The sequence below is a fragment of the Hipposideros armiger genome, unplaced genomic scaffold (genome assembly GCF_001890085.2).
Source record: "Hipposideros armiger isolate ML-2016 unplaced genomic scaffold, ASM189008v1 scaffold_391, whole genome shotgun sequence".
Classification (NCBI taxonomy): domain Eukaryota; kingdom Metazoa; phylum Chordata; class Mammalia; order Chiroptera; family Hipposideridae; genus Hipposideros; species Hipposideros armiger.
In genome coordinates, this window is record NW_017731741.1 from 178,920 (window position 1) to 193,759 (window position 14,840).

Here is a 14,840-nt window from a genome sequence, read left to right on the forward strand (position 1 = left end):
AAGAGACAGAAAATGTTTGATGCAGAACCAAGGAAAGTTCTCGTTGTCTTTGCTGAGACCCTCCCAGCAGGAACTGTGCCTGCCCAGGAGTGAAGCAACATGTGATGACATCTGCCATTGGGCTGTGAAGTCTTGACAGCAGATCTGGGGCAGAAAACTCTTTTAGTTAATCTAAGGGCCTAAAACCTCAGAGGCTATAATTGGGTTTCTGAGTAACAATATGTTGTTCTGGCAACTTAGGCCCAAATACCTCTTGGTCAATTATTGCTCTAAATAACAAATTTTAATTTAAAATATTATGAAAGAAAATAGATTATGGTGCACTATGTAGGGAAATAAATATTATCTAGGGCTTTGGAGACTCTATTGTAAAATTAAGAATAATAGTGGAACAGAAATACAATACATATGGAGTGTAAATAGATTATGGATGGGAAATATGAGAAATAATATTTGCTGAATACTTTGTATATACCATGCACTGCATAGGGTTTTCCAGAATGTCATGTAATTTTCATGATCACATTGTGATATAGGAAATAGACACATATATAGTTAATTAACTTCTCAGGAGACATTCAGCTAATAAGGGATGAAAGCAGAATTTAAAAAATATATTATAAAATTAGTATTTTTTCACTGTAAGAAATTGAAACATGAAAGGTCATAAAGTGAAAAGTAAAAAGCTCTAACATCTCCCACTCAAGCTTCACTTCCCATAAACCATAATTAGTATTTTCTTGTATTTTTCTGAACTTGTCTGTACATATGCGATTACATACATTTACGTCTATTTCTGCTTATTTTTTCATATTTGTGTGTGTGTATACATATATATGTTTTTATTTTTAGACCGTAATGAGATTATGCTATATTATTCTTTTATGACCGTGTGGTAATCCATTATCTGAGTTTACCATAATTTAATTAGCAACATTAACTTATTTCTAGTTTTATGCCAGTACATACTTTCTCTCTGCATTAGTGTGCTTAGGCTGCCATAACAAAATACCAAAGACTGAGTGGCTTAAACAATAGAAATGTATTTCTAACAGTCCTGTAGTCTGGGAAATCCAAGATCAAGGTGTCAGCAAGGTAGGTTTCATTCTGAAGGCTCTTCTCTTAACTTGTAGAAGGTTGGGGCTCAACATATGAATTTTGAGAGGATACACCATTCAGTCCATGACACTTTCCAACATTGCATATTAACAAACTTTTAAAATGTTGTCAATCTGATAGGTAAAAAAAGTATGTTCTTTTCATTTCCATTTAATTATGAATGACTTTTAACATTTTTTTTTCTTTGTAATCTCTTTGCTATAAATTTTTGTTCATGTACTTTGCCTATTTTCACTATTGGGTTTTTGGTCTATTTTATCAGAACCTTTTTATATTCATGGGATTAACCCTTTGTTTGATATAAATGTTATGTTTTCTCAGCTGAGTGTTGCTTCTCATTCTTTCCTCTATTAACTTTTAGTTTTCCTCTGTAGGATAGGAAGATGGGTCACATAAAGTAAAGCTGGAGCACCCACACATTTTATTGCACAGTTCTGTTTTTCCTGTCATTCTGAGATGTGGAACTATAATCCTATCAGATGTTCCCCATTGCTGCAGTTTTCATTCTCCATAAAACATGTTGGTCCATGTGTGTCTCTCTTCTCTGGAATAGGGTTGGCAGAAATCCAAATTACCCACACATTTGATGTATGCATTGTTGCATTAAAGACCTTGTGTTCACCGATAAAACTGTTGGAAAAGTTCTCTGAGCCATTTTTCTGCAGCATGAAACAGCAAAATCATATCTACTTTATATGATTTTGAACTGTATGCATTTTCAACTCCATGAATTACCAGAACTTGACATGCAGGTTAATCTGAAACACAATTCAATTTTTTCATTTAAAAATAGGTTACACTTTTAAAGGTATAAACAATAGCATGTCAAAGAATAGCTAGCAAGATCTAGTCTTGATAGCATATTTTCCTAATTACAACACACACACTTAAAAAAGGCTCTGAAAAAGCCTGCTCCATGTAATGAATTGTGAGCAAACAAGTGGTGAAACAATGAGTTACTACTCCAACTGAGAAGAAAAAAAATTCACATATGACCTAATGGCATTCAACAAAAACATTCTATATATGTTAAGTTGTACAGGACTGAATATAATTTTCAGTTGCTTACGGCAAATTATTATGTGCTAGACAAATTTTCTCCTTGACTTTTCATAATGGATTAAAACCGATTGTCATTTCAGTCTTATAAATAAGAAAACTGAGTTTCAGTAAGGTTAAGTAATTTGCCTCAGGTCACACAGCTAGTAAGTGCCAGACGCTGGATTCCAAACCAAGTGTTTGGCTTTTAGCTACCGCACAGCATGGCCTCCTGAAAGCAGTTCAGAGAAACAAGGCAAGTGGGAGCCAAAATAATCAGAGAAGGCATCCAGCGAAAACAAAACCTGGGCTTTCGAGAATGAGTAGGATTTTAATAAGCAAAATTGAATAAGGGGACATCCTGGATGGAGAAAACAGTGTAAGTCAGATCATGGAGATAAGACCGAACATGTAGAGGGAAGGGATTTCTATGACTGAGAATTCATGTACATGAGACTGCGTAGGCGACGTGCAAACAATGAGAGCACGCCCTGAATCTCAGAAAAAGAAGTGTCGTCATGATCAAGTGCAGTATGGGTAGAGTGGAGCCTTTGAATATTATCGGTCAGATTAACCAAATGGAAAGTGCTGATTTGGGAAGATTGTTTGGGTAGAATATGGAGTGTTGTGCAGAAGGCAAACACTTAGACATCCAAGAAACTAAGTAGGTGGCGATTGGTTTAACTCAGGGTTAGACAGGAGGCATGAACTAGATGATTGCAGTGACTGGAAAGTAATGTGAGCACATTTTGCAGATGAACAATATGAAATAGAATGAGTCATATTGCTCTGGCATGTTTTAAATATTAAGTGTTCTCATGAAAAAAATTCAGTTTTCAAACACATTATAGACCCACGTTATAGAACTCAGCTATTTGTTATTTTTGGGACTCCTTTTTTAAATTTTTTTCAGAAGTCTGAATTAACAAAGCTTCTAACTTAACCCAAATTTGGGTGCTCATCTCAGTTTTCATTGTTGTCTAAAGAGTGGAAAGAAGCAAAGGGTGACTGAAGAAAACAATTGTTGATAATTACTATTAGCATCAAACCATTTTTATTCAACGGAGTGTTGCTTGGGTTTGTTTCAAGCAAATCCCTTAGTCCAGAGGTTTATACATTTCAAGAACTGAAGCTTCTTTCTCAGCTTTCCTTAACATTGTATTGTCTTCATCCTTTGGTTTTTTTCCTCCTCATCGTAGAGAAATGGCAACCCCAACTGTCTTTCACATCCAGGGGACAGGAGAGGACCTCTCTTCTGTCAGCCACCATGTAAAAGTCCTGTGATTGGACCAACTTAAGTTCATCTCAAAGATCGAATCACATAGATGGGTTTAGGTCACTAAGGGAAGTGGGAATCATTCTTAATCAAATGGTATGTCTAAGAAATTCAGGGTGCTGGTAGGAGGAATTCTAGGGGAATTGATGCAACCAAAAGCTCTCATTGTCTGGCCTTAGCTTTTCTACTGTTCTAGAATATGAACTGTACGACTGTCAGATTTATGGTTGATGCATCTTTGTTTCCTCCCTTGGTAATAAAGAGCATATATAGATAGATTTTCTTGGGGAGAGGGAATGGGGGTTGGTTAGTTGAGTGCATGCATGCATGAATGAATGAATGACATTGCTTGAGAGAGAAAATATTCAGATCAAAATGATAAGGAAACTTTATATTCAGAAGTGTATATAAACACACATAAGAAGTGTCAGTTTAGGGAGCATTTTCTCAATCCGTTCAGATTTTGCTTCCTGGCAATTATCATCAGTTTGGCTCAAATAAATTCTTGTAAGCTTTAGGGAAAAAAAAAAGTGTCAATGTAGCTAAATTAGTTTTGGAGAAAGGAGGGAGGTCATATTTAGAGAAAAGACCTCTAAAGAAAATACATGTCAGTCTTATACATACAAATTTGAAAATCCTAAATAAACTTACATGGGACATATAAATATATAGTCCATATGATTACATATTTTGCAGTAAACCTTTGATCATGATAATATTTTTATCTGAATATTTGTAACATACATACCTTAAAATTAGATTTTGAATTTGTGAGTGGATTACTTGTATAGTCTTGCTTGTTATCTATGTGCACACAATGTTAAAAATGTATTAGCAAACCCAGAATATAACATAATGATATTTGTATCATTCATTGAGCATCTACAAGGTGTCTATTGCTTTACATATGCCAGCCACATAATTCTCAAGTGACCTTGTCAGTAAATCTCACTATCACTGATTTGCTGAAAAGGAAATTGAGGTAGAGACAAGTTAAGCAACAAGGAAAGAGAGATAGAAAGTCACAGAATTATCATTTCTTTGTTGTGGCTGGATTAAGATAAGCCTCTTAGCAAGTTTGGTTATTATAACAATGGCAACCATATTACAATATATAAACGTAGCAAATTAACATGTTCACCTTAAATTTACACAATTTCATGTCAAATATATTTAAACAAACAAACAAACAAATAAAAGTAATGAAGCAGGATTGAAACCCAAGAAAATGTGGTCCAAAAAGTGCTTTCCATCATGTTATTTGTCTTAGGTTGGGTTCCCAGATGCAGTCCCTTGAGACAAGGATTTATGTGCAAATGATTGATTAAGGAAGTGCCAGGAGAAAACATTAGAAGGGAGAGTGAGGCCAGGGAAGGGGAGAAGTGGAGCGAGGGTGTGACACGGTAGTTCCACCTTCAGTCTAATCCCATTGTTTTAGTTTGTTCAGGCTGCTATAACTGAATAGCATAGACTGGGTGGCTTATAAACAACAGAAATTTATTTCCCGCAGTTCTGGAGGCTGGAAGTCCAAGATAAAGACACCTGCAGATTTAGTGTCAGGTGAGGAGTGCTTCCTCACAGATGGCTGTCTTCTCACTAGGTCCTCACATGGTAGAAGGAGTGAGGGAGCTCTCTGGGGTCTTTTATGGGGACAGTAATCCCATTCATGAGGCATCTGCCCTGATGACCTAGTCGACTTCCCAAAGGCCTCATCTTCTAATATCATCACCTTGGGGGTTAGGATTTCAATATGAAGTTTTGGGGGAACACAAATATTCAATCTATAGCACCTGTGGAGAATATAAAATATGTTTAGGATTTTTCTCATCTGATGCAAGATTGCCTGACATTCATACTCCTTTACCTTTCACCATCCCCAGAGGAATAACATTTTATGGCACTTCTAGCTCTGTACAAAGTGAGTCCAAGATCAGTCCTCTGAGGAAAGTCACAGGTGCAAGTGATTAGAAGTCAGGCACCCGGAACCTGGATGGTGGGTACACAGAAAAGAAAGGGATCTGAAGTGGTCTTGGTGAAGCACTGTCCCATCTACCACTTTGTCAATAAAGACACGAGTGTATCAGCACGGCAGTTGGCAGCACTGACTCCTGACCCAATGCCACCTGAGGTCAAATCTGGGCTCTGACACTTGAGCAAGTTTCTTAACTTATGTGTGTTTTATTTTCTGCATCTATAAAATGTGTGATAATTCTATTACCTAAGCTCATAAGGTTGTTTTGAGTACTAAATAAATGTATATGTATATATTCATCTAGTCTATATATAGACTACAACCTCAGAGTCTGGTGGAAGGTAAGAGCTAATGTGATGTGACTTGCTCAAGGTCTGGTCACACAGCTGGTTAGTAGCACAGCTGAGACGTGAACTTCGTCTCATGACCACCAGGTCATTCACTACCCCTTGCTGGCCAAATAGATGTTAATTTAAAATTTCTTAGAGTAGCTAGGTGATCTTTAGTTTACTGACTATCTCTGTTAACTGAAAATTTATCTATATATCTATATCTATATCTATATCTGTATCTGTGTCTATATCTATATCTATCTATATATCTCCAGAACCTACCTTAGATTTCATGAATAATCTATTAAAAATTCAAAGAACAATATGTACACTAAGCATGCTGTGTTACAACCTTTCTTAAATATAATTTTCTGTTTTGTTTTGGTTTGTTTGTGTTTATATTCTTGAGGTGTTTGGCCAAAAAAAACCTAATTAATTCACATTTTGAAGTAAATGACTGTAAGTCATAATGTTTTCCTTCTCTCAAGGGTACTTGTATAGTCATCAAGTAAAACAGCCTTAATACTAAGTACCTTGGTGGAATTTCAGGAATCAGTAAGCAAAGGAGAAAGACTTTGTGTGTGTTATAGTGGGTGATTTGTTTCCCCTCATATTGCTTTTCAAGAGCATTCATTGAAGTAGCTTTGTTATTAACTTAGCCCGATCCAATTAAAATGAGACTAAAACAAAAGCAAAGTAGTTTTATGTGGCAAGTTTCCGAAGAGGAGAAAAAAAAAATCAAATAGCACATACATAAATGCACATACATATTGATGAATTGATGATATATAGTTAACTCGTGTTTGATTATTAATCAGGACTGCTGGTTGCAAGTAACAGAAACTTGACTTGAACTAGCTTAGAAAATAGACAGGAATGTATTGACTCATAAAATAAGAGGAAAGGTTGACTAAATGAGCCACAGAATGGCAGAGGTGCAGCTGGCTTCAGGAATAACTACCTTGTTAGATATTCATATCCTGCTAGGACTGTCTTGTCTTATCTTTGGAATTTTTCTTCCACGGTCACCTCCAGCTTCTAGAGAGTGATGGATTTTTTTCCTCCATATTTTGAAAATCCCAAGAAAAGATTAATAATGTGTTGGACACCCATCCCTGAACTGGGCAATAGTGGTTGGCAGGGCCTGGTCATGCTTGAAGATGGTAGTTCCCATGAGAATTAAGGATTGCAGTAGGAGAGAATTCTTTCCTAGCTGTCTCCTCTCCCTCACTTCTTCCCTTTTCTTCATTCCTTTTCTTCATCTCTGTCCCACTGGACCATCACTTCCTGAGTTTTAGCTGTCCATTCGAGCTGTGGCCCATGGACACCACATCAGCAAGTCAAGTTTTGCTTTGAACCCTGAATTTTTTCACAGCGGATTACCTGTGGGACAATGATGGCATTCTTTTGCTTGACTTGATTGCATCTTATAAGTTGGATATCTTGTCCTGCTGAAAGGGCTCTCCCCATTAGGGATGAGGATGAGGGAAGGGGGAGAGCAAGAGGCAGATACTCCTCGCCTACCATAGTCATGTGAGCGTGTCAGCGTGATCTTCTAGCCCATTGATCTACCCTGCTAGTTCTGGCTGAAATGTCCTCCTAAGCAGCATCTGTTTATGAACCAGCTGCCCTTTGAATAACCTTCTTTGGAGATGGCTTACTGGCTTTTACATGGATAGCAACCTGTGCCTCAGGTGAGTATATAAAGCAGGGCGCCAGGAACAAGAACAGGCAAGAAGAGAAGTGAAGGGAATTTACAAAGTTTCCAGCTCATTACAGATCCCACCCATCACCTCTCTCCTTTTGTTTTAATTTTTAATTTATTGAATTGCAAGTTGTTTGTGGAGAGCTATGATTTGCTCATGTTTCAACAAGCAACATTTTAAATGGGTAGACTTGGAAGAATAAGTACAGGGAAGTCGCTCAGAAGAGCTCTAATAGCCTCCTGTTTTTCTCATATGAGCTCAGTATACTTAGAAAAGTAAGGAAGGAATTTTCCCTCCCTTTTTTTTCACCCCCCAAAAGAAAAAGTAAAGCAAGATACACATGTGTTTAATTAAAGGTAATGAAACCTAGTTAACCTCAAACATGTAAGGGGAAACATATATATTTGTGATAAGTTCATGTCAGATTTCTCATCTGTAAAATGGAGACTAATATTTATATTATAGATTTGTTGTAAATATTAAATGAAATATGACATGACTGACACAGTGGCTGGCAAAGAGTAAATGCTGAAGAAAAGACAGAAATTACTATTATTCCTAGAATATATTGAGAGTTTAGAAACTTGGTGTTGATTTCAGCACTTCCTACATTAAAAAAAAAGGCACTTTTAAGTTTCTTTTAAGAAATTTATTTGAAGCTTCTTAATGGCAGGAACGACTCACATCTCTACATGCACACTCTTCGCTTTCTCTTGCTATGCCTCAATGAAGGCCACTAATTTCTGTAGCTGCCTTGGCAACAGCCAACTCTTATTTGCCATAACAGCTCCTTTCTAGGGCCTACCTTGTAGAGCTCAGTACAACCGAATGGTTCTGCCTGAACTTATAAGGCATATAGCAAAAATTTCACATGTGTCGACATGTTTTACTGCGGACATATTAGCAGTGCCCTGTCCCCCTGGGAGCACTGAGGTACTCAAATAAATCAAGTCTCACAAGAAAGCTCAAACTAGATGTGGAAACTAAAACTTAATAGAAATCCTGGGTTATCCTTTTGTGTAATCTTTGTATATTATGCAACCATGCTTGAATAATAACAGTCATTTCCAAGAAAAATAGAAAACAGTTTCTGCCTTCAGGGAGTACAATGTTTCAGAGATGAGATGAGTGCAAACAAGGCCATGTGCAATGTCATTTCTGTGAATGTGATGTTAGAAATGTACATATGGTAAGTGAGTGTAACTGCACAACACAAAAGAAAGCTGGATTTAAAAACTTGAGCCCCTGGCTGCCTATTCACTCTCTACCTGCTATGTACCTACCATTGCCCAATTTTGCTGCTTAAAGTTTCCTATTAAAAAAAAAATGGAGGGCCGGCCGAGTGGCTCAGTCAATTAAGAGCTCGCTTAAGAGTTTGAGCTCTGAGCAACAGCGGTTGGATTCCTGGCCCGAGCTGTGCTGCTGCTGAGCTGCCAACAGGTGGCAGGATGGCTTAGCTAAAAAAAAAAAAAAAAAAAAAAAGGAAAAACTGAAGAAAATCAAAACGGAAAGCCTTAGGAGAAAATAGCTGAAAATACTTCATCTTTATGTGCTTATCTGAATCAGAGAACAAGCAAGCGTTTCAAAATGCATTCCCTGCATTTGGGTAGTTAGGGCTGAAAGCAGAAATGTGGATGAGCTCTAAGACAGCTACTCGTAATCTCTTGGAAATTTAGGGACACACCAGGGCTTCTTTGGCAGATGAACAGAAGGTTTAAAGAACAGTGTAAGTGATGGCAACACCTATAGCCCAACTGGGCTAAGTACAGGCCTCATGCATTTCCTCTGGATATGATGTTCTTTGGGATGTTAGGATGTGCTCAGCTCACTCTGAGTTTCTGGACTGAAGTGGGCAAGTGTTACAAAGGGAACTTACAGAAGGGACAATGGAAAGACGGTGCTCACATGAATCGTGCTTTCAATATTAGGACTACCCTCACCACTTAGTCTATTTTCACTGTTTTCTACTTTCCCTCTCCTAATTTGAGCAATGTCATAGGAGCACATCACTACAATGTTTTGTTTTGTTTTTCTTTACCAAATTCTAATAGTAAAATTCTTACTAGAATTCAATTTTAATTACTAAGATAAAAATATCTATTATTGAGCCCTATTTTGTGCCCAACACTACGCTCAACATCAGATAGAAAATAGATAGGTAGATAATAAATGGATAGATAGATGATAGATAGGTCTTAGATAGATAGATGAATGAGACATCATCTATCACATCCAGGAGGGATTAGTAAAGATAACATTTGGAGGTGGAAGAGAGAGAGAGGCTGAGGGAGTTTATGCCTATAGCCTTAATTTTTTTTTCTATGTGAAAAAAAAAAAAAGGACAGGGGAGGGGAACAAGGGAAAAGTGAAGCCTGGAGGAGGGCAAGCAAGTGTTGAAACAGCTGCTGTGCAAAATGATAAGGGAAACAAAAGTGAGTTAAATATACAAACCACATATTAGTAAAGTCCTACGATTCTTGTAGAAACCGGCTATCTCGTCTTTGTTGTTGCTGTAGTTGTCCTCATCATTATCGTCATCATTGTCATCATCTCCAGAACAAATTATATTTGAACCACATAACCTTTGCATAATTGAGAAAATGATTCCTTTGAGAAACTGTTAATCGTTTATGTTAGTTTCATGCTTATGGTGGGGTGTTGTAGGGTGATTTAATTTATCGCATCCTTCTCATTTGTCCTTGTTCAGGTTGAGCCAGTGATACAGAGAGGCCATGAGAGTCTGGTCCATCACATCCTGCTCTACCAGTGCAGCAGCAATTTTAATGACACCGTTCTGGACTATGGCCACGAGTGCTACCACCCTAACATGCCTGATGCGTTCCTCACCTGCGAGACTGTTATTTTTGCCTGGGCCATTGGTGGAGAGGTGGGGCAAATGATTACTGAGATGTACCAATAAACTGATCACGTTTTTTCTCCATGATTCTAATACTTATAAGTAGAGCTCTATACACTATTTTTGATATGAAGATGGCTTATTTTTCTTTCTGTAGGAAGTACTTCCTTCCTTAAGCCATTTTATTTGATCAGCTCTAGATTAATGGACTTCCAGAATATTGAAATGCCTTTGAGAATGATTGGACTTTGAGTCAAGTAGAGCTTTCAAGGTCTTTCAAGACACTGCCTCATACAATTTTCCTTATTTAGGGTTTTTCCTATCCACCTCATGTTGGATTATCCCTTGGCACTCCGTTAGATCCTCATTATGTGCTCCTGGAAGTCCATTATGACAATCCAACTTATGAGGAAGGTGAGTTTATTCTTTATATATTCTACCTATGATTTTTTAAAAGTCTGTAATTTCTGCCTTAGAGTTGAAATAAAATAGCATCCAGTGTTAGAAAGAATTAACCTACATGTTTGTGATCTAAATTAGGATACTTTTTAGAGTAAAAGAGGGTGCTATTAATAATTACACTGGGACAAGCATCATTAACCAGTGCTGAATAACACAAATGGACCTTGAGGTCACTAATCTTAAAACATATACAGGCTATTTACCAGGAAGTCGAAGAATATACTTTCCCCCTTTGTGATGTAAATTAGTCACAAATACATGGGGCTTATGAAATGTTTTTTTCTAACTACATATATGAAAAACCACTATTTATCACACTAGAAAATATTAAATATTTTGTTATGTAATAGGCTAACCATAAACATACTCAAGAGATACTTATGCAGTGACACTGTGTAATATGATATTAAAATGAAGAGCGGTATTTACATTTGATTTCTGAATTTGCTTATATAATATTCAAAACCCAAAATTGAAAGATTCACTGTGAAATTATCAACAGAAGCGCCTCAAAGTTATGATTTTACATTGACTCATGCAATTATTCAGCAAATACTGTACACTAACTGTGCACTGCGTCTGTGCTTAAGGATATAATGTTTGTGAAAAACAGACACTTTCTGTCCTCGTGAAAATTATAGCATAGTGGGAGAGAGAAACAATGAAATAATCCCGCCAATTAATATAAAATTATATACATGCTAACAGATCCAAAGATCAATATAGTAGTCATAGGTAGGTGAGTCACCAGAAAGGAGTCAATTAATTTCAAAGTTAGTGGAACAGATTTATGAAGTTTTGGATTCATACTTTCCCCCTCATAAATATGTCACAACAATGAATGTATCTTATTTATCCCACAATGCCTTAATAATTATTGATTAAATAACTGTTGAGCAATTAAAAGAATGGTGGCAGACAATAAAGAAATTTAATTATTAGTAGTTTTCTACCTCTTCAGATGGTGTCTAGATCAAGAAGGTTTCACCTCTGCATAAATGTTACTGATCTTCACCTCAAAACAATATAAAATAAAGCTTTTGTTGACTTCTTCCATGTTCTAGTGAATGACTTTAGGATTTTCATTCTGTCTTCATGTTAGGTAATTGTGGAATATATCAGCTAGACAACACAAACTTTTCTCCTATGGTATGCTGTGTCAGTCGAAAATGGTTGCAGAAAATATGGCGACTTGTCTTTTAATTCTCATTTGTGAAGCTAAATATTGTCTTCCATTAATCCTTGCTTGTGTTCCTTTCCTTTGTGACATTTTAAGGAAAGTTAATGAACCCATTTTAACTGAATATAGGGAATTTTTTTTTTTAAGAATACAAACTCACTTTTAATTATATGCTCTTGTTTTAGGCTTAATAGATAATTCTGGACTGAGGTTATTTCATACAACAGACATAAGGAAATTTGATGCTGGGGTGATTGAGGCTGGCCTCTGGGTAAGCCTCTTCCACACCATCCCTCCAGGCATGCCTGAGTTCCGGTCAGAGGGTCACTGCACTCCGGAGTGCCTGGAAGAGGTATGTTGCATCTTAATATGTCTGTTATTATTTATAGATTAATCAATGCTCTTAGAAAACTGTGTTTGAATTCTGAAGGCAAGAATAACTTCCAGCGTGTTCCCCTTCCTAGTCCTACCTCCTTTGTTTCTTTCATATTGGACACTTTATCTTTTACAATTTCTACCGTCGTTTGTATAAGTTTCCTTTCTTGACTTTACCTTTCATCTCTATTGTTCTTTTCTTCATTATTCTTTTTTAAAGTTTTTCTCATTTTCTCTGCTTTAGTTTCTTTCCTTTCTCTAACCGAAGAGCAAGAATAACTAATATCAAAATACAGATTGGGTAAAAGAAAACCATATATAAGTATTTAATAATGGCTGCTTCCATTTATAGCTCTTTTCTCTTCAATGAAAGTATTTCAACATGGATCATAAGAATATGAATTAGAAGATGGAGTGGTTTTAGACAGTATGACAGGCTGGCAAACTGGAAACATTATGCTCTTGTGAGTTATATAGACCATGATTCAAATTACCATGACATTATTTACTAGCTGTAGGACCGTGGACAATTCATTTAATCCTATTTTCCCACTTGTTTTTGTTTTTTATTTTAATCTGGAAAAGTGGAAATATTTTTTTTCTTTAAAGACTTTCAATTTGCAGGTTACTAACACACTGGACTCTTTTTGTCAGGAGCTTCTTTCCTCACTAAAAAAAGGAAAAAGAGAGATATTAACATTTAGGAACGGTCTGGTAGGTCCTCAGTCATCATTTGTTCCCTTTCTTTTCTCCAGCAAATGTTGCTTCACAAAGATAACATACTAGGAATAAGTCATGAAAAATCCTAATTCAAAATGTTGGGTGGCTCATGCATTTGCTTAAATTGCTTTTGCGTTTCTTCTCAGCTGTCCCTCCAAGTCTCTTTTAATGTGAACTGTCTGGACATGCACTTGTTTGGGCTAAGTGAGTCTTCTGCTTTGTCTCTTGTAGGCTCTGGAAGCTGAAAAGCCAAGCGGAATCCATGTGTTTGCTGTTCTTCTCCATGCTCACCTGGCTGGCAGAGGCATCAGGTTACGTCATTTTCGCAAAGGGGAGGAAATGAGATTGCTTGCTTATGACGACGATTTTGACTTCAATTTCCAGGAATTTCAGTATCTAAAGGAAGAACGAGCAATCTTACCAGTATGCATGTTTTGTTGTTTTTCACTAAGGGTTACAAAATTCGTGAGACATATATCTGCTACGAATTAGCCAAGTTTCTAGTGGTTGAAATGCATTGCTCATCACAGTATTCCTGTTCTTCCTATTCTTGAAACCACCCACCATGGGTGTTGCACAACCCAGATGGAATGTATTTGATCTGTTTTCCAAAATCAAAACTCATTTTTCTTATTATTCCCAGGGGCACTTCAAGTTGTTAATTTAAAGAAAATAAAAATCAGGTTATGAGCACTATCATTGCTTTTTTTCTTACTTGACTCCCCAGTTAACAACCTTTTTGGCTGCAATTATGGTAATGGTGAAATCAGAGGTTTCCTTATACCACAGGATATTTTTTAGAAGTTTCATTTCTGTAAGAATGAATATAAAGATAATTCCTTCATTTGACAAAGGTATTTGGACATGGTTCCTTGTACTGTAACCCACTTGCCACAATACTTGGGGTCATGGTGGAGGGACGTAGAAGAGACTCGCATGCCTTACAATAATGAAGGCTTTCAATTTCTTTTATGATGCTTCACTTTGCCAAAGTTTTTATCCCATGATCATCAAGATCAATAGTCATACAATTTCATACCCTAATTTCATTCTTAAAAGTCCAATTTTTATGTTATTTATGAAATGAGAATAACAGCAATACATTTTCTACACGCAAAATTTCCTTGATACACCCTAAGAATAGAAAGATGAAGTTTGAGAAACATTGATCTTTTTCAGATTCTCTACCCTGTTTTATTGTGTTGTCTTGTCTCAGAACTTTCCAACCAGTTTTATTATGTTATCTCAGAGTTTCCCAACTGGTGTGCTGTGAGTAGAGTGTAAGTTTGTTGAGATACTGCTCCCTGGGTCCTCTGAGTAGTGGGGCGGGGAGGGCAAACCTGAAGGCTAGCGCCCAGAGCTAGCTACCTCTGGTCCATGAATAGCCTGTCTACTTACCTGAAGTGGAAAACCATAAAAAATTATTTCCTATGTGTTCTGAATTGTCTAAAAGGTTGGAAAACACTGGAACAATAAATTATTATTAATGTGCCTCATAATTCTGATGTAAGGAAATAAATACATGACTAAAGACCTTTAAAGAAAATAATGTAAATAATGAGACAATCACAATAACTAGTATCTATGGCTAATATTTATGAAGTGTCTAATCTCTACTAAGGATTAAATATGTGTTTTGTGATTTTTTTTAAGATTTTATTGGGGAATTGGGGGAGGGGAACAATGTTGGGGAATTGGGGAAAGGGAACAGACAAGTTGCTGTCCTTTTGTTCTTCAGTCCAGTTGTGGAAGACGTTGTTTCACTGGCCCATGTTGGTATTATCATTGTGTTCTTCCCGGGTG

General features: G+C 36.7%; 1 protein-coding gene across 2 annotated transcripts in view; it reads left to right on the top strand.

Moving 5' to 3' along the window:
- The window catches only part of MOXD1 (monooxygenase DBH like 1), a 117,535-nt gene that overhangs the window by 84,462 nt on the left and 18,233 nt on the right, over positions 1–14,840 (top strand). For both annotated transcript variants that reach the window (XM_019663461.1, XM_019663460.1), the window contains exons 5-8: positions 10,151–10,330; positions 10,612–10,714; positions 12,128–12,294; positions 13,269–13,460. In XM_019663461.1, the coding sequence (XP_019519006.1) occupies positions 10,151–10,330; positions 10,612–10,714; positions 12,128–12,294; positions 13,269–13,460 (642 nt within the window). The remainder of the gene's footprint in view (positions 1–10,150; positions 10,331–10,611; positions 10,715–12,127; positions 12,295–13,268; positions 13,461–14,840) is intronic.